Source organism: Python bivittatus, unplaced genomic scaffold, assembly GCF_059951505.1.
Source record: "Python bivittatus isolate LINGU-HERP-01145 unplaced genomic scaffold, Pbiv_v1 ctg000480_np1212, whole genome shotgun sequence".
Classification (NCBI taxonomy): Eukaryota; Metazoa; Chordata; class Lepidosauria; order Squamata; family Pythonidae; genus Python; species Python bivittatus.
Genome location: NW_028277075.1, coordinates 68,742,044 through 68,769,984, shown reverse-complemented (window position 1 = coordinate 68,769,984; position 27,941 = coordinate 68,742,044). Strand labels below are relative to the sequence as shown.

Sequence of the window (27,941 nt, the reverse complement as noted above, 5' to 3'; positions counted from 1 at the left end):
GAAACTTAAGAGCCGTGGTGAATAACATTCATTCCTTAGTATTAGTTGAGTACTAGCATCCTGGCTATTTTCAGTCAGTGATTAACTTACTTGAGAAGGGGAACTGTATGGGTAAAGCTCTCTGCTCAGAGAACTGCGCAAAGTGATTGTGCAGTGGGTGACTAAAAGAAATATCTTGGTTAACTTTCAGCATAACCATTTCCCAGGAATGTTTCATGGATGGGTTCCAGATGTAGGTGGAGTGAGTTTGGCAGCAGTTGTTATTCCGAGTGAAGTGAAATCCTGCAAGGGCTTCATTTTGATAGTGGGTAGTTTGACCAATCTATTTTTCAATAAATAACAAACTGTACTTCTATCATCAATAATATATTCTGTTGGAAAATCCCGTCCTCTAGTTATTGTGCATTGGATTCCTATCTTAATTTTCTACCCTAGAAGAGTGCTAATTATTATTTTAGTATTTATTATATTTATATCCACCTTTTCTCTAGGAGCTGTGACTTAGGTGAGGATCTCACTTTGTTTTATCCTCACAATTTCTGAGGTAGGTTGGGCAAGGAATGAATGGCTTGCCCAGAGTCACCCACGCATGGTTCAGTGAGGTAGATTTGAATCTCCCCATTCTTATAAACAGTGCAACATCCTGAAACTTCAGGTTACATTTGAAGAGAATGTATCTGTGGAAATGATAGTGCTACCTGGACATTTTCTTTGCCAGAGATTCAGGGGAATAACACTGAATCAAAAGGCAGGAACATTGCTCATACTCTGGGGGATCACTAGTCTATTGTCCTTATTTCCTGCTCTGATTTGATGCTCATCTGCTCCTCTCACTTTTTCATCTTTCCTGCATTGCTCAGACTCATTTCTTCTTTGTTTATTCTTGAATTGCTCTGCATTATGTCCCAATCTGTGTTTGAAGAGCTCATAGATGTTTTGTAAATAGAAATGGACTTTCTCAAGGATAATAAATAAAAGTTCAGGCAGACCATCAGCTAGTTCATTTAGTACTCTAGGATTAAATTATTTTGATCCTGGAGATTTAAACTTTAAACAAGTATTACCGGATCATGTTTTTGTTAGTCTCATATGTCAGTTCTGCCCATAACACCTGAAGAAGCCATTTTTTGCCAGCTCATTTCCTGACATCATCTCTACAGTTTTGAACTACCAGTATGTATTCTTTGTAGGCTATCTCTTTTCACCCCTGCATGTATCCTTTTTTAAAAAAATGTTCACATCTATACTATGCTTTCTGTGCTGCCATGTTGTTTTCTTCTGCTGTCTTCCATGCTTTCCCTCCTTGGAATTGTTTGCACTTGTAGTTGAGTATTTTCTTTTTAAAGAACACCACAAACCTTGAGGGAATTAGCTTTTACCTTGGAATAATATTTATCATTGTTCTGAGATTATTAACATCTGCTTTTTTGAAGTCCAAAGTACATATTTCACTACCATCAAATTTAATTTCCCTTAAAACCAGAACTCCAACATTATATGGTCATTTCGCCAGAATATTCTTGCTACTTCTATTTGCTCACTGAAATCTTCCCTATTTGTTAGGATTTTATTGGGTCACTCTCTTGCAACTATGCACACCTTCTGAAAGAAAAAATCAAGTCAGGAATTAAGTAAATTTTGTCTCCCCAAAGATGTTGGGGTAAGTAAAGTCCTCATCACTACTATTTCATGCTTCTTGCGCTTCTACCTGTTGTAACCGAGATGCTTTCTACAGTTCTACCAAGTTCATTTACTTGGATTTCTAAACATACAATACTGTTAGCATACAATACACCTCTTTCTCCTTTTTACTGCCTCTGTTCCTGTTCAACAAATTGTATCCTTCAGTTTCAGTATTTCAGTAATGGAATTCATTGCAACAGACATTTGTTAAATCATCTTTGTCTTCCTATACTAAGAGTTCAAACTCATCTTGTTTATTTCCCATATTCTTATATGCTGTTATATAGAAATGCAGGCTATGACTGAAAGTTATGTCAAAGCACCTTGAAAACAATGTTGTAATTACCAGAAATCAGAATGGTTCTGTTAAAGTTAATCTGGCAATTAATCTGGCAATTATTCTTATCTCATTTTTTTCTTAAATCCAGTAATTTCTATAGCAGATTGAAAATGCTGTAGGCATAATATATCTTAATTTCAGCAAAGCATTTATACTCCATGACATTTTAGCAAGTTAGTTATGGGCTGGATGACAATTAAGTGGATAAATGGCTTGCTGGAAAAAAATAAAGTGTGTTCATCCACAGTTCCTCATGAAACTAGAGGATGATATTGAATGGGATGGCAAGAAGGATTAGAGATTTTGGAACAGGGTCATAAAAAGGTGACAAAGATGGTCATGGGACATAGAACATTGAATTCTGTGAAGAGAGATTGAAGGAAATGGGTATGATTATCCTTGAGAAAAGACAGTGGAGGCAGGACATGATAGTACTCTTAAAATACTGAAAGATATCACATAGAAAAAGTCAAGTTGTGTGTGTAGAACATGAACAAATGGATTCAAGTTATAGGAGGGCAGTTTCTGATTGTTAAAAAAAGCTTACAACAATAAGGGCAGCTTGATAGTGGAGCTAAGTGCACAGAAAAGTGGTAGGGGGTTCCCTTTCACTAGATGTGTTCAGATAGAGGCTAAACAGCCACCAGCTGGACAGCAAGACTCAGTGGCCTAAGTGGTCTCTTCTGATTCTATAATTCTTTATTTGAAAGATTTCAGTCCTTGGTTCATGTGAAAGGAGCTGACTGGTTTTTATAGCATCAATGTAGTGGTTCAAAAATTGCATGTCTTAATAATAGCCATTACCATTCTCTGTATTAAGTTAACTTTGTGTGCTGTTGTGAAAGTCCTATGATTAGAAAATATATTGCTGGGTTTCACTGTTTTATGGGGTGATGTCCATTAAATATTGCTTATATATTTAGAGTATTTAACTGTCAAGTCCTCACAAATATACTGAATCTTCTAATGATTTATTTCAACTTAGTGACTAGAATATAACAGCTTTTCAAAGAGACAATAATTTTGACATAGATTCCAATACCTCCCATGGATTTCCTTCCCTGATAGTTTACAATTTGAAGTAAAGCAGATACTGTAGTCATATGTTCCATTCATTGTTAGGCTACATACATACATACATACGTGTGCACACACATACATATATTCATTTCTTCAGGCTGGAGAAAAAATGGTATTTACAATGGATCCAGGTTGCCCAGTCTTGTAAGTCAGTATTTTGTCCTGGCTGTACTTGCCCTGCAAGTTATGCTCTGGCAAACTGGAGAAGCAAATATTGCAGCTGTGGGACTACCACTGGTGCTTCCCTGTTCCTGGTTGAGTTCTGCAGCTCTGACACCTAGAAGTAGCCACCTAATTTTTATGATTTATGCTCATTGTAGCTTAGTAAATATTACCAGAATCTATATATGATTCCAATGCTTTCTACATGGACATAATATTAAATATCTCTTGTCTTGAGTAAATTTCATTTAGAAGTTCTTAAAATCTTTTAAATGTTGATTCTTTGTAGTTGGAGGGATGCTATTCTTTGGAACATTTCTTTTGTTTTTATTAGAAAATCTCATTAGTAGCCTGTTAGCTGTAAGATGGAAATAGTCACTTCAGTATTGTGCCAGTTTGTTCCTTTGTCCCTCAAACTCTCAGATTTAACTGATGTCACCTTGAATCTTGTTCATTTACACCTTAGCACTGGACACTAACCAAGTGATTGTCAAAATCCTTTGGTGTTTGTTTGTTTGTTTGAAAACTTGTATACCACCCAACTCCCAATGACTCTAGGTAGCTTATAATCAAACAAAGAAATTACAAAAAATATATATATAAAAGATGGCAAGTGCGACTGGATGGAACGAAGCAAGGGTTCTCACTCTCCCTAGCCAAAGGTCTGGATGAAGAGCCAGGTCTTCACAGCTCATCTAAATGATTCCAGTGCAGAGTGGGAACCTCATTCCAGAGGGCAGGCACTGCTACAGAAATGGTGTGCTTCCAGGGTCCTGATAGATGACACTGTTTAATCAAAGGAACCCAGAGTATACCAACCCTGCAATATTGAATCAACTGGGCAAACGTTATGGGAGACAGGCAGTCCTTCAAGTAACCAGGTCCTATGCCATCTTATCTTATCTTATCTTATCTTATCTTATCTTATCTTATCTTATCTTATCTTATCTTATCTTATCTTTCTCTATGATTCCTTTATAAAAGGTGCATCATCATGGTCCCTGCTTGTGCCAAAGCCACCTTGCATACAGTTGCTAGCATGAAGAGTTTTCCTCTGCAGACATCTGCACTTGACATGTGAATGTTGTGACTTATGCAGGCTGATGTCATTTGCATGATGGCAAAAGAAAAGACTTACCAAGCCTGCTTCTGTGTGGAACATGCTTCCTTTTGTGAATGACTGAATAGGCTGTTTCAGTAACTATTTATCTGGGCTGGAACTGTCCTGATGACACACTCAATTCTCTTTGTGCTGTTTACAGCCTTTCTTGGGTGGATGTGGGTTGAGAACAGATTACAAAGTAGGAGGTTACTATAAGAGAGTTCAAAAATGTGTAAAACTATAGGGGTTTGGGCGATAAACAGTTTGTATTCCTCTGGATGGGAGCTTTCCTGACTCTCCTGGAAGGCCCTTTCTTTCTGTTTTTAGAGGTGTGTTGAGCAGTGATCAGCTTAAATGAACTGTGTACGGAACTTATTTGAAGGGGGACTCCTGCTTGCTTTGATTCTCTCTTCTCTTGTAGCTGCTTCTTTCTCTCAAGTTTTATTGATGAACTGAATATTTTACAAAAGTCGTAATTGGACCTGAAGATAGTGTGCAATGGCTTAAGATTAAGGAGGAGGAGGTCCATGTCTGCTTTTAGGTGATGGAGGGGGAAATTTTAGTTGTCCAATAATGTAGAAAGCCAAGATCTGTAGGAAGGAAGGAATAGCAAAATGAATCACCAGAAATGTGAAGAAGGGGCGGGGGGGGGGGAGAAATTCCTTTCATACTTTCTGACTAAGGTAGCTTGTTCTGTGGCCACCATCTGCTTTTTGTTCAGGGTACATCTCTGGCAGCTCGGGGTCCTTCTGTTACTATGAGGAAGAAGTAAATGGCTCCTTACAGACTCTGCCAGGTTCACTCACCCCACAGGTGCTGACAGCATGCAGAGTTTATCCAGTTGCCATTGGCATGTCTGAGGAGGATCCTCAACATGTACAGGACCAGCCTTCAGACCTTTGGAAATGTAGGCAAAATACTGAGATGCTGTTATGCCCCCACGCAGAACCCTGCTCTGGTTCTTGGAACTCCTGCCTTTCCTTCTATCCTACCTACCTCTCTGACTCAGCACCCACTCTCTTCCCCTGTTTTCCATTTTCCTTCTTGTTTTCTTTTCTGATGAAGTCCTTGATTTAAACCTTCCTTTCTGCATCTTTCTGATGCTTTCTCACATGTTCACCTCCAGCAGGATATTTAGGCATGCGTAAAGGGCACAGTGCTGATCAAGCTGGCTCTCGTATGCACACTCCCTCAGTCTTTGACCTCATTGTGAACAAAAGGCATTAAGGAGGTGTAGATTAAACTTTCCCAGCTGCTATGACCTTGCTTTCCCACTTTAAAAAAAGTATTCTGAATTGGTGCTTTTTATCCTGAATATTTAAATGTTAAAATGTATTAATAATTGAGAGGTAATGGAGGAAAAGGGTTGAACATTGTGAGAAAAAGGTGGAGGTAGCTCTAATTAAATTGTATCTGGTTTTTTCTGGAACTGGCATTGCCATTTGCCTTAATACAACTTTCCTTGAGGTGGTACCCCACATTTCGTAGGACCATAACTCCCAAAATTCCCAATCTTCATCGCACTCTCAGTTCCTCTGGAGGGTGCTTAGAGGTTCTTCAGGAAGGATGCTTTCAGATTGCTTTCAAATGAGATGCAGAAGTTTTGCCTTTCTGTAATTAGCAACTTTTTTTTAATGCTTTCCCTAAAGCAGGGGTGGTGGGTAAGTTTGTTGTGGCCAGGCCAGTACAACAATGGGTGGTAGACTGGGAACCACAACTATTTACAGCTCTTCTCAAGTCCACACTTCCTTTCCCCTATTTGTGTGCTCCTTCCTGCATACTGAGATCTCTTTGAAGGCGGGAACTGTGCTACTGAAGGCCATCTTCCCAGTTTCCAAGTAGTTGTTTAATGGGTCAAAATGAATATGATCTACCTGGATATGGGATTGTTGAAGTAGATGTTTTAAACCCTCCCCATACCTTCCATGCTCTTAATGCAGTTAAAATTGTTCTCACTGTGCTGTTACTAACAATGTTGGGACAATACTCATAGCTATGTTCAGTATGGGGGGGAGGCAAGGTTAAACTGTCCCTGTCCCCCTTTCATACATATATAGTTGTCTCAGTGCAGCCAAAGGTCTTTAGTCCTATACTCATTAAAACATGAAGGTAGAAATCTTGATTGCTGTCCCTGTAGTTTAACAACAGTCTTTTCCTTACACCAAACAGGTGGCAATTCAGTGGAGCACAGAAAAAAAAACATAGTTTTTTAGGGACTCTAAAACAACTTCTAAAATGCCTAGGAAAATTAAAAGAAGCTTTACCTCATGCTGAAAAGACAGCCATGTATTTTCTAGTCAAATTCTCAGAGAAGAACATTCTAGCATGAGATGCCATCTCTTTTCAGATGAAAGGTGGAAAAGCCATTTTTGCAGGGGTATGAGATGATGACCTTAGGAGCCAGGTAGATACGATGGTCCATTTCAGGCTTTGAAGGTGAAATCCAGCAATTTAACTAGGGCCTGGAAACAGTGCTGGCCTAATGTGACCATATTAGCCAATTCCAGTCAGGCATGTAGCCATTTTCTTTTGGACTAGCCGAAATTTTCAGACCACTTTCACAGGCAGATTGAAATAATCAGAATCTGTCTAAATAAGACTGCAGTCAAATCCTTTTTCCTTACTGTCTCAGCGAAAATTGCCTCTCTGAAAAAGGTCTTTATTCAGAGAGATGTTCCCACTGGCATTATGCATGTAGTTTCTTTTTATTAATCAAACCTTTTAGGGTCCTTGGATCAATAGCACCATAACTTAACCTATTCCAGAAGGGGAGCGAAACGTATTTCTAGCAGAGTTCTTGCTACTTAGGCCTTATGTTCAACTGGCAGTAATCGCCCTGGTTACTCCAGCCCGCCCCATTCGGTCCGGCAGAAGGGGCATGTTGCAGACCCCACCAGTCAAGGAATTTCAACTGGTGGGGTCTAGGCAGAGGGCCTTTTCTGCTGTGGCCCCCGTCCTATGGAACAATCTGCCTCCCGAGGTCCGGTGTGCCCCCTCCCTCTTGGCCTTCAGAAAAGGGGTTAAATCCTGGCTCTGCCAGAAGGCCTGGGGGCCGAATGGGGGCTTGCACCAGTGGAGGTGGCTTGTGGGATGATTGACCTTGCCCCCTCCATCATCTTGAATGTTTTTAGTTTTTATGTATAAGGTTTGTTGTTTAGATTTGATTTTTAATGGATTATTTATTTTAACTATTTATGGGGGATTTTTAATTGTTGATGGGGTTTCTGATTTTAACTGGGAGCTGCCCAGAGTCACCCGTTGGGGGGAGATGGGTGGCATATAAAAATAATAATAATAATAATAATAATAATAATAATAATAATAATAATAATGATAAATGTCTCTATATACAAATGTTTTAGTTTTCACAAACATTTTAGGAGGGGTAGTTTAGGTGGGATTTTTCAAACTGTGTTCTGCAGAATCTTAGGGTTCTGCAAGAACTTGATTGGATTTGGTGAGAGACTACGGGTGAGGAAGTTGTTCACTTGAATGCAGTCAATTTTCTATCACTAGAACTTTGACTTTTGATGAGGAGTTTGGGGGAGTTTCAGTAACATGTTCTGCTGCCTAAAAAGATTTGAAAACCTCTGGTTTAGGCCATTTGTGGTTGTGGAAACAAGTCTCCCTGCAAACAAATTTTGGATGTATCCATGTCTTATCAATAGTCCCATTTGTCTTTTGTCCAACATGTGGTCTCTTGTCTTCTTTTCCCTTGGTAACAGACCTATGCCCACATACCGAGTGGATGCAGATAAAGGCTTCAATTTCTCTGTGGGGGATGATGCTTTCGTGTGCCAGAAAAAGAACCACTTCCAAGTCACTGTGTACATTGGTATGATTGGAGATCCCAAATATGTCAAGACTCCTGAGGGTTTGAAGCCACTTGAATGCTTCTATCTGAAACTGCATGGGGTGAAGGCAAGTCTAAGAATGGCAAACTGCATCATTTAAAAGGATAGGTGGCAGCCTGATAGGAAAGTTTTAGGAATTGCATAATTGTGTCTCTCATTTCTGTTAAAAAATAAGAATCTACTGAGGAGCTTGTTTACAGTTAGATATAATTCTGAGCAAAAATGGATAAAATGGTACAATATATGGCATGCTTGACTAGCTGAGTTCTAAGTCAGAACTTATAGCCTAAGTTGATAATATCTGTCTTTAAAACATTTGCTCTTCAGTTAAAATTAATTCATATTCAGAACATAAACTATCATTAAACTAAAACTACCACAGTCAAATAACCATTAAAATAAGAAAGATATCCAGTGTATACAGTGGTGCTTAAAAGTTTGTGAACTCTTTGAATTTTAAATATTTCTGCATAAATATGGTCTGACTCTAAAACGTGATCTGTTCTCCACACAAGTCCTAAAAATAGATAAGGAGAACCCAGTTAAACCAACAACCTATGCTTGTTCATTTCTTAATTAAGGAAAATGATTCAAAGCTACATATTTGTGTGTGGCAATATTAATATGGCTTTGGGGCTTGCTAGATGGCTGTATTGATTGACGCATGACTTGCGCTTGCCTGCTTATTATGTTTTCTGGTTTTAAATTTTGGTTTTAATTGGGTTTTAATTTGGTTTTAAAGAGGTTATTAATTTTTTACTGACCTTTGTATTTTATTTATTGGTTGTGTTGTTTGGTTGTTTAATTATGTGAGCCACCCAGGGTCACAAATGTGAAATGGGTGGCTATACAAATTGAATGAATGAATATTACATCATGGACCCAACCACCTCTCTCTCTTGGGTGGCCTTCATCAACCAAGGGGTATCTGAATCTAGTAAACAGGTAATCAGGTTAGCAGAATCTTTGTTTCCTTTGAATATCCAAATAAAATGGACAGCTAATAATAACTGTTGCCTTTTTAAAAATTTCCATTACTGTACAGATTGTCTTTATGAGTTTAGAATAAGGCTTTAAAAAACAAATAGAAAGCATACAATAATTACAGCCCTAGAATTTTTCTTCTACTTATGGTATAAAATTGGATTCTGTGTACTATTAGACACCATCTATATATTGATTTAGAAACATTCAAAGGGGAGTATGGAATATGTTTTTGTGTCCAGGTCTTTTGTAGGGATGCCCTTTATTAAATCATGTTTCTAATATATAGAATTACATGAAGGTAATATATATATAAGACCTTAATGTAATTCTAATATATATAGAATTACAGTAAAGTCTTAACCTGGAGTATTCATATATATTTTGCTCCTACTTCTGTGAAGTTAATTATTAAAATCCATAGCATCAACATTTGTGCAATCCTTGTTAAACTATTCTTCAGTTGCAGTTTGCTAACTATATGTCTCTCTTATAAATATTGACAGAGGGTCTGAATTAGCCAGCAAATTCTTTAATAATTTCCCTGTGTTCCCTACTTGTTGAAAGAATTCCAATCTAACCTAATGCATATACACATCAGAAGACACCTAATTTACACCTAGGAAGTATATATATGTGTATCTGTGTGAGTTTATATGTTCATATGTTCCTTATCTCCTTCCTCTCCTATAAGAAGGATAATTGCCCATCTCAAGTATATATAATTATTTTGCTGCAGTGCTTTAAAATGAAGAGGTGCCTCTTTAAGAATGTACTGTATACATGTAAGAATAGAGTATAAGTCAGAACAAAATTCTCATGATGGTCTTTAAAATAGACCTGGATCTTTCTTTTCAGCTGGAAGCACTAAACCAGTCAATCAACATAGAACAGTCCCAGTCGGACCGCAGCAAAAGGCCCTTTAATCCTGTCATGTGAGTACTGCCCAGGGCTTCAGGGAGGAGTCAGGCATTGGGGTCAGAACAATAGGCTGCATATTTACTTCTATGCTTAGTTCTCATCTTTTTTTCTTTTTTTGTACTTTCTCTTTAAATGCTGGCTCCCTCCGTCTCATGAAGCCTCATGATCCTTGGTTTTTATCAAATCTGCTTGCCCTGCTCCAGCTGATTAATTGACAGATGCAGACCCTCCATTGCTCTAATGATTTCCCTTTTTCAGGGTCAATTTGCCTCCAGAGCAAGTCACAAAGGTCACAGTGGGGCGATTGCACTTCAGCGAGACCACAGCCAATAACATGAGGAAGAAGGGGAAACCTAATCCTGATCAAAGGTAAGCTTCCACTTGGTGACTTTTATTTAAGGTCTTCCAGGGCTATTCTTCAATGTGAATGTTCTCAGGATAGTAATCAAATACGTAGAAATGTATATGAAAATGAAAAGAGCTTGTAGTTAAGGATTCCAACAAGGGAGGCCCAAATTCAAGGTCTACCTTCAGCCATAGAATCATACTGAGTAACTGGCTCAATTATTCTCTTGCAGCCCATCCTACCTCACAACCTTCTTTTTTGTGAGGATAAAATGAAGAGAAATCCCCATGTAAGCGGCCCTAAATGAGGATAGCCCACTATTCATTCCCCCAATACCTGTCTGTGTGCCTCCACCTGTATCTCACTATCACTGCAGCTGAGTCAGCCTGAGGATGGCTTAAGGTGCTGCACTCTGGAAGTGTTTTCCTAATATCCCATCTCAAAAAGCTGTGCCCAGGCAAAGTAGGAAGTGGTGAAGTGCACTGGTGAGGCAGCCCAAGTTGACATGCTTTTGCCAATAATCTTGTGGCTCCAATGGATTCTGCTGGTTTCCTTTGGGACCACTTCTTCAGTTTGACCCTGAATTATTCACCTGCCCTTCAATCCTCTTTTGCTTGCAAGGAGACCAGAACTCTGTCTTCTGCAGCCACTTTTATTTTTTAAATGAGTGGGTTAACTAATGCAAAGCCCTGAAATTGATCAGCCTGTGCCTGTAATTGGAAGTGTAATTGAAAGGACTTGGCTCTTGTGTTTCTGTACAGTAGTCTCTTTGCAGGGGATTCCCTTTCCCATGCTGCTGCTTCCAGGGAAGCTCTGGCTACTTCCTTCATCTCTTCATATTCTCTGCCCTGAGATTTACAGTTTACAGATCCCACACTGATCCCCTAGCGAAGCCTTTCTCAGACTCCAGTTCTTTAGTAGGATTTATCCCATGGCTGCATCTCAGTGGCACAAATCTTGACTAGCATTAGATGGCAGCCAAGAGACACAAAATAATGGTAACTCTTTGCTGCCACAAAGAGGTAGAACAGTCCACCTGTTGATCCAAAGTTTCAAGAAATAATAATAGTAAAAATGTTCAACTGGTAGACAGCGCATTGGGAAAGCAAAAAATGGTAGCGCATAGAGAAAGCATAGCTTTGTGAGTGCCAACTGGAGGAGGCTGAAATTTCAGCCAAGAGAACCACCAGTCACAGCCCTTACACTGTTTTGCACTAAAGTAGTGTAGACAGCAGTGCAACACAGATCTGTTCAAAGTGTGTGGTAAAGACATTATATTGTAGGGGTACCAAGATTTAGGGTGGCATGATTTCCTGCCAGCTTTGAGATGAGATGGGAGAGGAGCATAGCAAAGCAATTGCATGGATGTGGCCTTAGAAAATACACGCTGCCCATCTGCTGGAATTCCCTGAACTGTTTATAGCTGTTCGTCTGAAATAACACTACCCTTTTCTGTGAGAAATGAGCAGGATTTAACTTGCCAGGTCCATACAGGGAGCTTTATTTTCACTGTCAATGCTACGCAAAGTAGTATATCTGTATTGCCCTCTTGTTTCTCCGCCCCAGATCTCAGATTGCTCTCCCTTCCAGACAGAGGAAGAACACTGAATTGTAAAATGCACGATTGGAATTTAATACCTCGGATTTATTTTTGTAAAATTGTAACTTAAAATAATAACTTGAAAAGCAAGTGGGCTTAGAAAAAGTTGGTTTTGAGTTCTCTAGTATTTTGATGTGACTGATTTTATGTCCTGTTTTTACATTTCCTGTCTAGAAAACAGTGGTTTTCACTTGTGCTGGGCTAGATTTATCCTTGATGCCCATTCAGGAAAGGTGACAGAGAATGATGAGCTCTGCAAAGCTGTCCAATTCAGATAATTTTAAATGAACTGCTGGAATTTTGCAGTTATATTGTAAATGTATTTTGCAGCTCTACAGGGTAGTCTGCCACCACCCCTGGTAGGTTTTCAGAGCCATTACCATAGACTGAATTAATTGGTTTTCAGTAAGTTGTGAATGCAATTTAGTTCTAAGTAGAGTTGTTCAAATCTCTGACAATGTTTTTTTCATCTTTTTTATTTTTGCATTAAGGACTGGAGTACATTTGAAAAAGTGTTTACCATGTTTTTAGAAAACCTCATATTTCACATATACTGTACTGTATGTCCAGTTGTGGATTAGGGAAAGTCTATGTTTATCTGGTCCTGTCTTGTTTCAGATACTTCATGTTGGTTGTGGCTTTGCAAGCTCACTCTCAAAATCAGAACTACACTCTGGCTGCTCATATCTCAGAGCGCATCATTGTTAGAGTAAGTCTATTCCCTTCCCTTCCCTTCCCTTCCCTTGCAACATATCCTTCCCTGACTGTGAGCGTTCAGAGCCTTATACTTTACTTGACGGGAGTTCCTTGATGTTCTTAACCCTAGTGCCAGTCTGCCCCTTATTCCACAATGTTCCTTGCTTTTCTTTTCTCATTCACAGTCCCCTCCACCCTAATCTTGCTTAGCTTCCTGAACTCTGATTCTTTCTTCTACACAAAGAAGGCCTTTGGCAAGTACTTATACTGAGAGAGTTCCAATGTTTTCAAGGCTTATAGGTTCCAAGTAAATATATGTGCAAGGAAAGCAGGTTTAATCTTAGAGGGTACCTAGGAATATTGAATAATAGACAGTGCAAGTGATGTCCACGTGTAGAAGCTAATCGTGTAATTGTATCAGTAATAACTGATTCCACCAGTTAGATTGCATTTCAGCAAACTTCGCTGTTCCGTGATGCAAGCCACAAGGCAAGTCTCAAGGATCAGATATTCATCAGTTTTGCTGAAGTTAAACCAGCCCCAGAGATTGCACATTTGCAGACATATGCCTTAAAGTTCTCAGAAAGGAAATGCTGAGCACAGGTGAGGGGGACTTGTAGAAGTATTATGACTAATTTCACCTAGGGTCATACTTTATGAAAATGGGGATATTTCTGTCCTTTTGGCTTTGGACCATAACATACCAATTGTGAAAGTGATGCTCCCAAATAGGATCAACTAATTAGACTTCTTAGCAAGTATCCAGGTGGAATGTTTATTCACTTTAGATTGAATAACCTTGGGAAAAGGCATGTGAAGAAGTCAGTTGTGGCTCTTCCACTGCCAGGGTTAGTTAGCAAATAAGGACACTAAGCTGTGACTTTGTAGTTGGCTGTCTCCGCCCTGCTGCCTTTTTAAGTGCTGTGTCCATTTCCTCTAGCAAAGGGCCGGTTCGGGGGTAAAACACAAACAGAGGGCAGACGGGGACCCCGGAGTCTGCAGACAAGTAAGTAACATGCTGACTTATGCAGTCTCCGGGGTCGTGGGGGTGGGGGACCTTTGTTGTAGATAAGTGGGTAAAGAGAGTTATATCCAGGGTGAAGCTTAGCTGCATCCAGTTTGAACAGTGAGGGTAAGGATCTGTCTGCATTAGCACAAATATGTGGTTTGGTTGTAGATTAGAAGCATAGGTGAATTGCACATATTGCAACACCAGTAAGATTGTGCAATGTATGCAATTGTATCAGAAACAATGTCGTACCATGTCTCTTCCCTGGAAAGAGATGTATTTGCTGCATGGGGCATTTTTAGTAATTTGCCTGTATGATAATAGTAGTTAGGTATTGTCACTAATTTACAGTTCCATATTAGTTTTATTTTTTTTAATCTAATTTTTATTGGTGCATGACAAAATATAATAAACAAAAAGCAATAATAATACAACAGTGAGATCACAGAAATATACATAATAATTAAAAGGAACTAAAACTGAACATTAAAAAATCTGCATAATGTTAATATTAGAACTAGCTCAATCCGTTAACATACAGTTACATCTAGACCATATGGAAATACACTACTCCATATTCTCATTTTTATACTATAAAATCCTGATGTTAGAGAGGATTCAAGAGATGTGTTCCTTATTGATTTTTTAAATGTCTTTATATTGCAATATGTTTTCATAAAGAAGACAGCAAAAAGACATCACCTTGCCTAATAGAGCTTAGAATCTAAACACCATAGGACAATCAGGAGATGCTAGTATCTATGGGATAGAGGTGAGCAATTATAGGTGAGTTTATTTTTGTTTACAGTGTCAGCAAAGATACTTTGCTGCCTGAAGTGCAGCCTAAATGATGCCCATTCCCAACTATAGCCACCACTCCTCCCCTGCCCCCCTCCAATGTTGCACCATTCAAGCACCATTCTGTCTCTTTATGTATGATACTCTTATGATGCCATCTGAAGCAAATTACTTCTGCCCACATTGCAGATGAAGAATGAGAAAAAGAATCATGGCAAAGGCTATCAAGTGACTTTTTGGCACAGATGCCATCTGAAAAAAGTCCTTTGAAGTGTAGACATCCTGTGAGTCAGATCTCACTATTTAAGTAAGAGCACATTTAGATTGTAAGAATACAAGGAATGAAGAAGCTTATTTTTCTGTTGGAGTCCCAATACTAGTAAACTTGGAAGACTGGAACAGTCTTTTCCCAGTTTTTCCTGAAAAAATAAAAATATGACTTTTGGAAATGATTTGTTATGTGTAGTATTTTAAACCACTGCTCAGTGCTTTGTTCCATTTTATTTCAATTGCTGCACTGCTTTCAATTTGTATGGTATATTTTACGGTTGTTTTTGTTATTGCTTCAATTGTTTAAAACACTATAGATTTTGACTTTGGTCAGCAATTACATAGAAATGCTTTATATGAGTAAAATCAATAAGGAATAACGTGTAGACTCAGTTTATAAGAGCAATGAATTATTCAGCAATTACGAGTTGTAGAAATTGGAAATTACAGTACAAATTTCTCCCACCAACAAGCAGTGTATAAAAAGGTGGGTAACAGGCCTGATACTGTGATCTACCAATTTTTCTGTATGGTACTCTTACAAAAGAGAGTACTTTGCACAAGATCACATACATATGTTACCTAAAATAAGGCTCTGTTTGATCTCCTTAGTATATCTATTAATCCTGTAACCAGAATTGTTGCATACTAAGTAAATATGCATAGAAGAAAATATTTTGCTCATCAAGGAAAAAAGTTTAAACCTCTGTGAAACACTTAAGTCTTTACTATTTGAAATCCCACTGAAACATCTCAGTGGGAAATTAATCTGTTTAATGTTCAACTTGGCATGAAAACATAAGATTTAAACCATGTACTCTAGATACCTACTGGCAGGGATATGTAGAACGAAATTATAATTCTTGAAGTAGCTGGATAGAATCTTTATTTTCTGTTGTGTTGCTCTCTTTAGTAAATTAGCATTTCAGTTACTCTCTCAGTGCAGGTGACAATAATGTATTGAATTTTGAAGGGAGCACACGAGGGAAGAAGGATGGGTTGGCGATAGTTTGAATCTAAGGCTCAATTTTGGGATCTGTTTTTGATGGAAAGGTACATATTTGGCTAGATGAAATAGTGGTGAAGAGAATGCAAACAAGCATTTGGTGAGGGGATATCTGTGTCTGTGAAGGGAAATAGCACAGGTGAGCAAAAGAAATGAGAAAGAAGATGCTCCTGTGCTAGCTGCTGGACTGATATATATATCAGAATATATATATATATATATATATATATATATATTCTTCTGCGTATATATATATATATATTCTTCTGCATATATATATATATATATATATATATATATATATATATATATATATATATATATATATATATATATATATATATGCGCAGAAGAACCTTTCCTGCCACTGAAAAGCCACAATCTGCTCCCACACATTTGGGAGTGTGGCTTGGAGCTTTCAGATCTCCCCAAGGCAACGCAGGCTTGAGTTCTGGGCCACGTTTTGTCTTTAAACATGGTTTCTTCCTTTTCCTCCTTTCTTTCTGAATTGTCTTTACCTAGAGGAGTTCATCACCCTTGGTCACCATAAACCTCCTATAGGCCCTTCCCTCACAATCCTTCAAGAATTTATTTTGAACTGGGGATGCTTTTTACTTTATAGAACACTTTGTCCCCACTGAGTGTAAAAAAGACCTATTTGCAACATAACCTTTCTGTTATGAGCTGGGAAAGAACGTTTATCTTGCTGATTCGGTAAACACACGCTGACTCAAGTGCTTGTGCTGAGCTGGCAAACTAGATCAGACAGCCCTCCCCAGTTATAAACAGCCTACTGTTAGACTAAAGGAACAGCTACATTATAAAGTAGGTTTTGACTGAAGCTGTATCTCTGTCTCTTAACATGGACAAAGAATTATGTGTTCCTATCCATGCTGATAATAATAAACACTGCAAAATGAGAAATTCCCATAATAGTCTAGATGACATTGCATAAACTATCTTTTACCTTAACACATGAGTGCACATGAAGTGTAGCTGCCTTCTATTACAGTTGTCCATAAAGTATATTGTGTGGTATACTTGCAAAAGCTTTGGGCCAAGCATTTTGTGGAAGGCTGCTGGCTCCTGTTTCTTTCTTGTTTAACCTCCCTATCAATGAATGGGCTACTGGTGCAAATGAATGTTTTTCCATTTCTTCTGGAAGAGGGCACTGTTTTATCCTATATCATGTCCTGCTGTAAAACCACTGGACTTTTCTTCTCTGTTTTTCTCTATCATTTTCTACTGTTGACAGTTAATGCCCGACTCTTTTGTGGATCTCTTTTTTGCAGGCTTCTAACCCAGGTCAATTTGAGAGTGACAGTGATGTCCTTTGGCAGCGCTCTCAGCTCCCTGACACTGTCTTTCACCATGGCCGAGTTGGCATCAACACGGACAGACCTGATGAAGCCTTGGTTGTCCATGGCAATGTAAAAGTTATGGGATCCCTTATGCATCCATCAGACATCCGAGTAAAAGATGATATCCAAGAGGTAATGTTCACCCCCACAAACTGTATTACATCTACTTTGAAAATCCACAGAAGACCTTTCAGTTTTGATTTCTGGACTGAAACTTTCATGAGAACTGAGTAAGTAGCCCTCACTGCAAGCCAAAAAGAGGGCACTATAGAAATAGGCCAACCTCTGCCTAACCCTTGGAATTAGCAGTTGTTCTAGTCTCAGCACTAAACACAATGTTCAGGAGGCAAACATTCAGAGGAGGTTGCTCTGTTTGGCTGCTTCCTGTGTTGTGTCTCACAGTGTGTTTCACTGTTTTTTTCCAAGCGTTCCCTTCACATCAAGCTATATGTGACTATAGTTGTAGTTAAAGGTTCAGTTATAGCACATGGGACTTCCTATATCTTTAACTATATATCTTCTTTGTAAAATGCAGTTGCAAACTTTTGATTTTAATAGTTTGTGTTCTGCATGGAAGGAAGGTTTCAGAGTTTCTAGGTTGCTACTAGGTGCATTGGCACAAATATCTGGCTGTAACTTGACCTGGCTTCACCTCTAAAGGCTACAAAATCCCAGTTTGCTTTTTCACTTGAAAGTATCTTATGCTAATTCCTGAATACTAGATAAAAACATTTAATCCTTTTTTTACTTTGGGAGCTTAGACACTTAGTCTAAGCTTAACGTTTTAGTGTCTAAGCTAAATATTTTTTTCACTTTGATATTCTAAATATACTTAAATGATTCACATCCTTGCTGATTTTTATAGAATACACAGTAGTTTGTTCTGTAAAAGTCAGCATAGATAGTAATCATTAAGCAAGTTATAATGCTGGACAAGCTTTGTTTTGGGTGGCAGGAAATAATATAAGTCTCCTTAGTTTTTAGAAAATTGAAGTGTTGTCCTTTACCTGAAAGGCTACATTCTGCTGTTCCCCCAGCTAAAATCCTTAATATAGAGAACACCTAAATACTGCCTGAAATCAGCATGCCACTCCCTACCATATATACCTGAGATTCAAACTTCCAGTAGACCTTTTTCTGTCTGGTAGCTGAGTGTTGAGGACTACAGAGTGCACTTGTGGATTTCTTTTTCTTATAATTTTAGGTAGACACCACAGAACAACTGAAGAGGATCTCCCGTATGCGGCTGGTGCACTATCAGTACAAGCCAGAATTTGCTGCCACTGTTGGCTTGGAGAATACATCTGAGACAGGTACAGATCATTTTTATGACATCAGACTTCATCTGTGTTAGCAAGTGTGTCTAAAACTATAGATTACACTTATTTGATGGACCCACATAGCCTTGGCTGTCCCATATTTGGCTTCTCTTTGATGATGATTGCTTAGTGTTCTTGGCAATAATTTTATACTTACAGATGACATATTTTTATCTGAAGATAAAAGATCACTCCTATTTAGAGAGTATGGTTAATTATAATGCCTAGGTATTTGAAAATCTACATTATTGCAAGATAGAGGAAAATCATTTATCAAACATCATTCATCAAGATGTGAAAACCCAGGCCTGATACTCTTTCTTTACTCAGTAGAAGCTGAATCACTTTAAATGTCAGATGTAATTGCTATACTTACACCATTATTTTTCATAGCAAATAGCTAAAATGCAGAGTGCATTTTTGTGCCTTTGTTGGAACATAGATGTTGGAATACCTTATGTGCGGGTGTTGCAAGATAGGATGTGTGATCACCCAATGGTGAATTCATATTTGTTCCCTTTACATCCTCCCCCACTCCTCCTCCCCCACCAGGGCTCATATGTTACATTCCAGTTACTTTATAGGTAAAACTCAATTTCCTTCAAAGAGGGCTCAACTGATGACTTTAAAGATATATCTGTGCACATATGGGATGTGCTTTTTACTTCCTAGCCAAGTGTGCAGTGTTTCCTGGAGGAATCCCATCCAAGTACTAACCAGGCCCCATCCTGCTTAGCTCCCAACACCAGACAAGGTCAGCCAGGGGCTGCCACCTGTTGAGATGTTTTCTGTGGCACTTTTCATAATGGAAGTATATGCATTAGACCACGTACTTTAAACAGATGCCCTCCAATAGCAATCCAAGCTATTGCTTAAACTCATCTCTCAGCTGAAGAGGAAAAAGCAGCTTGGTGTGATGCAAGAATTCCTGATGCCAAAATGGCTCTGGCACACAAACACTGTCTTTCTCTTCTGATGAGCTTTCCTACGGGCTATGCTTACACTGAACTTTTAAACTGTTTCTAAATTGAAAAATTTAAAACACCTACTTTGCTGCAATTGCTCCTAATAAGAACAGTTTATAAAATAATACATCTCTTTGAATTATGCCTTTAATTGTGGCTCTTCCTAGCAAATCTCTTCTGTAATGCTATTTTTGGGCCTAAAGTTATGTTTTATGTTGCTTTTTCTGCACAGGCGTTATTGCTCAAGAAGTGAAGGAAATTCTTCCAGAAGCAGTGAAAGATTCCGGGGAAATGGTCTTTACCAGTGGGAAAACTATTGAGAACTTCCTTGTGGTAAATAAGGTGAGTGGAACTCTTGGAAATAAACTAGCAACAGACTGGAATTAATATTCTGAAGAAAGCTAAATCCATGCAAATTCTGGAAAATATATCTTTTTCCCCATTTTTTAAAAAGTTGCATTTAGATATTTTGTTTAACAGTGTTTTTTTTTAGGCAGCGCAAGTTATCACACTCACTGGCTTGAATTGATGTTGAAGGAGATAAAGATAAAAATAGGAAGGCTACTGACAAGAATAAGCTCGTTCAAATCATTGCAGGTGATTTGGTGGAGGATAGTAAGAGAGGCAGTCAGTCTATATTTCTCAAAAAGCCTTCAGAAGAGAAGAAAGGACAGATCTTAGTTCTTCTCATGTCTCCTACATTTAGCTTGACCTCAGATAAAACTGCTTGTCTTTTATAAGGACCAAGAAGAATCTAATCTCATGAAAAAGTATACCAACTACCTTGCCACATGTTGTGCAAGTGAATACCTTGCCCCAACCTAGGCGCTGGGCAGATTATGGACTAAAATAAGCCCATAAATATCCTTGGCTATTGAATGCTTATTCTATTAAAATAAATTTTATGCATGTTTTCAGGTATAATATATTATAAAAGGTTTCTTTTATGAAAATATAGTGCAAATGTATTTTGGTGGTGTTTAAAAATAAAATGAGATACCAATGCAGAGATGGAATAGATTTGTGAATTAACAAATAGAAGACTGATGGAGACCAGAAAGAGACTAATCCAGCCATTCCTACATCTCAATAAACATACATAAACTGTGCTATAGTATTATGGTCACCTGGAAAATACAGTTTCACAGTTTAGATGTAGTCCTACCATCAGTCCTGAAGACAGATATCCAGTTTTTGGTCTCTTGAAGATAGGTATCCAATTTTTGGTATTTCCTGCCTTCAGTCTTAAGGCTAGATATCTAATTTTTGCTGATGGTTAAGAGTGCATTTACATGGGTAAAATGTATATGCTATTGCATCCATTCCTGGAGATACCAGGTATGACCACAATGGCAAATTCCTTGCCTTAATAATAGCAACAACTCACTTGGCCTTAAAGCTGACATGTGCTCTAAGTGGAGCTTTTAAAAGTGTTTCAGCTGGTCCAGAATATCATACTGAAGTTTATTGAGAGGGCCACTTATAAGAAGTCTGATTTCATCCCTTAAAGCTATACATGTTGCTGTTTGCAAGCAATGCAAGTCTGCCCAGGCTTTAAAACCTATAGAAGATGCTCTCTCTGTTCCACTGTGATCAGAGGTGTGCCTGGTGGAATATGGAAAAGGGCCTGTCTGTGTCTTTAGAACTCCTTGCTTAACAGAAGCCAGGCTGGTTTTGTCTTTGCCTGCCAGCAGAAAGTTAAGAATTTTTTTTTTTTAATTTATGCAGGTATGTGGCACGTAAGCTTGTTGCCAGTTGAGGGATTTTAATTTGGCTGGATACTGATTGTGTCTCTTTATTGAGATATTTAATTTGTGTTTAAACAGTTTCTTTATCTTTTCATTAGCATTAGCTGCCTTAAATACCATTTTGAGTGGGATGTAGATTCACTAAATTATATATGAGATTTTTAGGTACTGTCAGGAAGCAATCTTTCTCCAGAAGGGAGCAGAATGGTGGTAGCAATGAATTAATGGTACTGTAAACATATGAAAAATATCTGCACAGATTGATTGAGTTTCATCTTTGAAACGTGTGAATATTAGAAGCTCAGAACATCAAAGAAGTTGTAGAGGAAAGAGTTTAAGGTTGAGTCCCTTTCTTCAAGGATGGGCTTTTATATGTCACTGTTACATATGCTGCAACATCATAAAGTTTCTGTATCCACATTTTTCCTTACAAATTTTGCATAGCGAAAGGATTTCTGCAAAAGGCCCACAATGAGGAAAGCGTCTGTTCAGTCATTTTGCCTGACATCTTAAGTTTCTTTAAAAAAAAAAAAATGAAAACAAAACATCATCACCCTTTGAAAATAAAAGACCAAGTCACAAGGTAAGGATTCGAGTCCATCAGAAAGGGTTTGCATGAAAACAAACTTTGATTTTGCTCATTGCAGGAGCGTATTTTTATGGAAAATGTTGGGGCTGTGAAGGAGCTCTGCAAACTGACTGACAACCTGGAGAACCGGATTGATGAACTAGAGAGGTGGAGTCATAAACTGGCCAAGCTCAAAAGGCTGGACAGTATGAAGTCAACTGTAAGCTCTGGAGCATTCAGGTAATACAAATACTTGAATTTCAAATATAATTCCTCTTCAGCTTTGCGTCATAACACAGAGCAGCCAGTTGGAGGAAAGGGACTGTTGACAGATTTAATTCTCTATCATGAGCATTAAACCTCTGTTATGTAGGTTGCAATCCTATGACTTAGGAGTAAGCTACATTGAGCACAGTGGGACTTGTCAATATATTAAGATTTGCACTGATAGAAAAGCTCACAGAGTTTTGGAATAGGTTCAGCTATTTTCCCAAGCTGAAGATCTAGTTGCTTCTCCAAGGGAGCAGGAAAGCACATTTTTTCTCCTTCTACCATAATTAAGACCAACATCATGATATTTCTCTGGTTCTTAATGAGATGGGGGAAAATATTGCACCATTCAAGCCTCTGGACTATAGGAGTGTCTGCATGAAGCACTGCTGGTTAGAGTAGGGCCATGAAGAAGAGAATGTATCTCTTCGCTTCTCTACAGAATGGGATCTGTAGGGTATATTTCTGAACTCTCCCAAGATAAACATGGATATAAATCTGTACCTTCAAGCCCATGCTTAAAAGGGCCTGAGAATAGTATGTTTTCCAAGAAGAATGGTAACATCAGATAAACAATGCAGTAAATGTGAAGATAGGTTCATACTTTTTAGAATTATTGAGCCATAGTGCTATACATCTCTGCATTCTACCACGTAATGGTTCCTTAACTGAAATGATGAAATATGTAGTAGTGGAGGAAGAAATATTTGGCTAAACTGAAATTCATGTACTTGCTTATTTTTCCCCACACACCTTTTCTATTTTTAAAAAAATTATGTAAAACGCTTTCTTTGTGGAAGAGAATGTACAGTTCTCATTTCATCCAATGGCTTAGCGCTGCTTTTTGCATTCATTCTGTATTTCATCCCTAAATGTTTTGCTGCCCTCGAGGATACGATCAGTTGAGTGATTCTTCTAAACCTTGTTTCTGTTTTGGAAAAAGTACAGACCTCCTCTAATTTGCCAGAGCCCCATTTTTTGCAGTACGTATTTGTGTGTGTCTCTGAGCATGTATTTGTATGTATGTATGTATGTATGTATGTATGTGATATATACATACTTGCTACTTTGTGGAAAAACTGTTAGAAGTGGAAGAATGAGCAGGGCAGAAGTGTAATAAAAGAAAAAAAAATGCTTGTTGGGATGCATTCTAACTTTCTTTTTTAATGCAGCCAAGCTGGGAGTCAGTTCAGCCGTGCGGAGAGCATGCCACATAAAAAGAGGTCCCCCAAGGTGGCAGGCAAGGTAACCCTATACAAAGATGTATAACGTGTCTTTTCTGTATTAAAGGTGGTGTCGTTGGAATATTCTGTTCTTTGGTAGGAGATGCGGGAGCCAATTCTCTGATTCTCCTATTTTACAAATTGTGTGGTATTTGAAGATATGGAAGCAAAAGATTTGTTTGAGTTCTGAGCAATGTCATGTTTGTTGAGCGTGCTTATTACACTGTTGAGTAAATGCCAGCCTGTTTTGGAAATGTTGGTATGCTAATCCTCTGTCACTTATAAATAATATAAATTCATATTGTAAATTATATTCATCAGCTCTGAATATAAATTCATAGCTGATGTGGCTAAGAACTGTAATGTGTGATACATTCCTTGATCTGAAATTCTTTCTAGAGGTGGTGCTCAAATTCCTGTTTCACCCAACAGCTTTCTGTTTTAGTGATTTGTCACTTCTGCTTTAAAATACTTGCCTTTCCTCCATGTAGCTCTGCCAATCCTTAGCCAATGTAATGTTTTAAATTAATCAATTAATTAATTAATAAGTCTTTGTGCATCTTTGCTTTTCCTTGGGGAGATTTAGGTAACTGTTCCAGAGGTTCTATAGAAAGTAGAGTTTGCTATTACTGAGGTGACACAGTAACAGTGACAAGATAGGGATCAAAACTACATTTGTCAAGCAGATATCTGACATGCTTTTTCCCTTTGCTTGTATCTTGTGCAGACTCCTACACAGGGAATCACAGACCAAGCTTGCATCAGCCAACGTTTTCTGCAAGGTACCATTATTGCTTTGGTGGTCATCATGGCATTCAGGTGAGTGACTGCACATCTGGCAACTTACCACTCCTTGGGTTAGTGCAGCACCCAGAATTATAAATGTATGAGAGGGCCTGTTGGCCTGTGAGTGAGTAGAATGAACTTATTTTATTTTCATCAGTTTATTTCACTGTAAATCAAGCTGCCTGCTTTTTCAGCATGATGCTCTTATTTGTGAGAATTAGACTGCATTGTGCAACACTAAGAAAAATCTACATACTTAAATCCCATGTAGCAAAATATCCATGTTTTAATGATGAAATAAGAACATAGCAAGCTAGCAGTGGTTGACATAGCTGCACTGATTGCCATGTTTATTCTTTAGAATTAAAGTCTTGAGCAAAAATTTGATTAGCACTTCAGAGTAAAGAGATGGACGAACATACAAATTTGAACCTTTAAAAAAAGGCAGGATAAGGCAGTAAAGTTTTCCAAAATTGAGTGAGTTTTGGCAACAAGTTGAACTAAGAAAATATGAAAAGCAAATGGGACTATCCTGGATTTGGCCATGAGTTTCCAGTTTTTCTTGGGGAAATTTAGGACTTTTCTTTGTTTTCTTTGTTCTGGCATTGTTAAAACTATTGTAAGAGCTACAGTAACTGCACTTATAGTCAGTGGATGCTTTATGGATATTGAAAAGGAGATAAGAGAGAACAGGAGTAAACTGTGGAGTAGAAATCACTTTCAATCTAAGTCACTTATATTCATGAATATAAGTGACAAACAAATATGGCCTGTTAGAGTAGAGCTCCTATTCTGTCTGAAACACAGAAACTCTATTTTTAGAAACTTTATTGGATGTTTTCTCTTTCCCAGTGTGGTGTCCATGTCTACACTCTATGTGCTAAGCTACCGCAATGAGGAAGACCTTGTGGATATTGAAGGGTATGTTTCTTCCTTCCCTCCTTCTGGTCATATGCTTTGAAAAGTAATTGGGCTCCTATTTGAGCCCTTGCCACCTTCTGCATATTTTATCTGAAATGAGGGAGTCTTAATGCAGATGTTTGGAGCCAGCTGTACCATTCTGGGATGACGAAAGAATAAGCAAGACAGGAAAGGGTACTGAGTGTAGGCATCAGCAGCTGAGCACCAGCATCTTACGTGTTACCTTGCCCTGCCAACGACTTTGAATGTTTTCAACTGAGATTGTGCATATGTTTAGGATATTTCTTTTCATGACCACATCTTCTTAGAATTTGCTGCAATTTATAAATTCTATAACAGATGTACATACATAATTAAGCAGCGAACACGAAATGTGTACAGGCATACTGCTGTACATATAATATTTAGGATCTGTTCTAAATAGTCATCAATCAGTTTCTAGAACCTGTGCTGTTTTATATGATTGTTCATATGTCCTATCTATATGCCGGTTTGAAATGATGTATTTTGGATAATTCACAGTGGAACTTTAATTACTAAATTGACCTTTCTCTTTCCCTCCCCTTTGCTTGCTTCTTTTTTTGCTCCATTTATTTATCTCCCCCAATCCTTCTCTGTCTACCTTTCCCATCAAATGGTGTTGGTTACAATTTCTCTTGCCTGGTTGTTCCATTTCTCCTTTCCTCCTCTGTTTTCTGTGCCTTGTAGCTCTTTTGCTGTGCCTACTACTTGCCTTCTGGCTCTTTTTCAGCACAGAGGTCCTGGCGTCCCAGTTGCTCTCTGTCCATGGTATGGTCCTACTTTTTCAATATGCTGCAATACATTTGTCCCGTTCTTTCAAATCTGCAGCCTTGTATTTTTATGCACTCTCCCCTCTTTTTATATCTGTCTGCATTTTAGTATTCCTTCCCCTCAACAAAGGCTGACAGGGAAAGAGTTTTTGTAAGGCTTAAATTGGTGTACTAAGACCAAGCTTAAATAATGTATTAAAGTCATGACTAGTTTGAATGTACAAAATATAACATGAAAAATAGGAAGATTGAAAGTGCAGTTCTTAATTGCAAGAAATCATCATCACTTTTAATGAAATTTATTTCACTAAATAGGTTTGGGTTGCAGTCAGTCTGAAAACAGGATGCTGTAAAGCTCTCACTCCAAACTCATAGGCTGATGTCAACCTCCATTGGTGCAGCCAACAAAGCAACATTTAATGGGATGCAAAGGATCTAGGGCTGTACTAGGAAAGGAAACAACTCTCAGATTCCTGGAACCACTTTTATGCTTGCAGAATGCGATGTGCAGTTGTATGCTTATGAATCCATATGCTAAATAATATAAACAGGTGTCATCAGGTAGAAAACATGAACAGCTAGCAGACCAGGGAGAATCATGTCTTGGTTGGAACCAGGGCCATTTATCAAATTCTGAATTATGCTTGCAATCTCATCTTAAGAATGTTCTGTTTTCAGAATTTTCTGTTTTGCAGTGGAGGGGGGTGGGTTTGGAACGGATTTAAAGGAACGATTAGCCCATTCGCCCTTTGTTACTTTGTCAAAGTATACTTGTATGTTTGTTCTGTGTTCATTCAGGACAGTCATTCTACTTTCCATCTGTTTTCCTGCCCCACCTCCTTTTTTGCAATATGTTCTAAGTCTTCAGATTTCAGATTTGACCTCATGCACAGCCTCTACCTTATTCCATCTCTTTCCTTAGCTATATATGACTGTTTCTGTTTTATGTCAAAGCTTCATGCCTGCATTTTTCTCGCATTTTAGGTCCAATCAGAACATAGATAAAAATCAGATGACATTTTCCACTGCTGCATCATTAAGTACCCCTGATGATGCTTCCCTTTCAGAGCATGGTAGGTACCAGTTGTTCCCATCCCCAGGTGCATTTCAAACCCTCATTTCCATTGCTAATCCCTCAAAAGAAATTTGAATACAATCTGTTTTCTCTTCTACTGACCTTGAAAAATTGAGAACAGGCACCAAAATATGTAATATAATCACTGCCCTATCCTAATCTGCTAACAAAAGTCCCTTCCTAACCATATCACACAAAAAGGAGATAAATTAAATGTCTTGCATTGTCTCTCCTCACCTAGGTCCTTGTTTCATATTTCAGCAGATCCTATGAGGGGAAGTTCTAAAGGCAACAAGCCACCATTTCCCTTGAAAAACTTGCTAATACAATTGAAGCTTAGGAGCCAGAAGACAGGGTAGGATGAGAGCTGCTGCAAATACAGGTAGTCCTCGCTTAACAACCACAATTGGGATCAGCAAGTCCATCACTAAGCAATGTGGTCATTAAGCAAAATATCACATGACCACACCGGACTTACATCACTCCCGCCATGGTTGTTAAGCAAATCACCTGTGGTTGTTAAGTGAGACATCATGTGACCATGACTTGCAATTTTATTGCTGGGTTTTCCATTGACCTTGCTTGTTGGAAACCAGCTGTGAAGTGCACAAATGGCAACCATGTGACTGCGGGACACTGTGATGGTCATAAGTGCAGGGACTGGTCGTAAAGTTCCTTTTTAGTGCCATCATAACCTCGAATGGTTGCTAAACAGGACAGTCATTAAGCAAGGACTACCTGCAGAGTGATAGACAACCCACAAGCAACAGAGTTTCAAAGAAAAGACTAGTTTTACTGCAATTTCAAATACATCACAGCTTAGCTAGAAATAAATTGGCTCAGCCACAAACAGAGACAATAGTGTAAGATCACATGGTGTGAGATTGATTCTAGAAGAGCTGCATGTCTGAATCCTCTTGAACCCTCCTGAATCCTTAAATATCTGGATTTCTCACCTGGAGATTCAAAGGTGGGAAATGTGATTGATTTCCCTTAGGATGCACACAAGAAAATACTACTGGTAAAGATGCACTAACATTAAGCTCTGTTTAAAAATGGTCTC

At 38.4% G+C, this 27,941-nt stretch overlaps 1 protein-coding gene across 7 annotated transcripts in view; it reads left to right on the top strand.

The window, feature by feature from the left end:
* The window catches only part of MYRF (myelin regulatory factor), a 115,876-nt gene that overhangs the window by 72,433 nt on the left and 15,502 nt on the right, over positions 1-27,941 (top strand). For 5 of the 7 annotated variants that reach the window (XM_088146187.1, XM_088146186.1, XM_088146184.1 and 2 more), the window contains 14 exons: positions 8,093-8,288; positions 10,064-10,140; positions 10,385-10,495; positions 12,691-12,781; positions 13,709-13,774; positions 17,144-17,344; positions 18,417-18,525; positions 19,729-19,838; positions 21,892-22,052; positions 23,255-23,327; positions 24,033-24,124; positions 24,944-25,012; positions 25,721-25,801; positions 26,788-26,876. In XM_088146187.1, the coding sequence (XP_088002313.1) occupies positions 8,093-8,288; positions 10,064-10,140; positions 10,385-10,495; positions 12,691-12,781; positions 13,709-13,774; positions 17,144-17,344; positions 18,417-18,525; positions 19,729-19,838; positions 21,892-22,052; positions 23,255-23,327; positions 24,033-24,124; positions 24,944-25,012; positions 25,721-25,801; positions 26,788-26,876 (1,526 nt within the window). The remainder of the gene's footprint in view (positions 1-8,092; positions 8,289-10,063; positions 10,141-10,384; positions 10,496-12,690; positions 12,782-13,708; positions 13,775-17,143; positions 17,345-18,416; positions 18,526-19,728; positions 19,839-21,891; positions 22,053-23,254; positions 23,328-24,032; positions 24,125-24,943; positions 25,013-25,720; positions 25,802-26,787; positions 26,877-27,941) is intronic. The other 2 variants (XM_088146182.1, XM_088146183.1) reach the window with 2 other exon arrangements.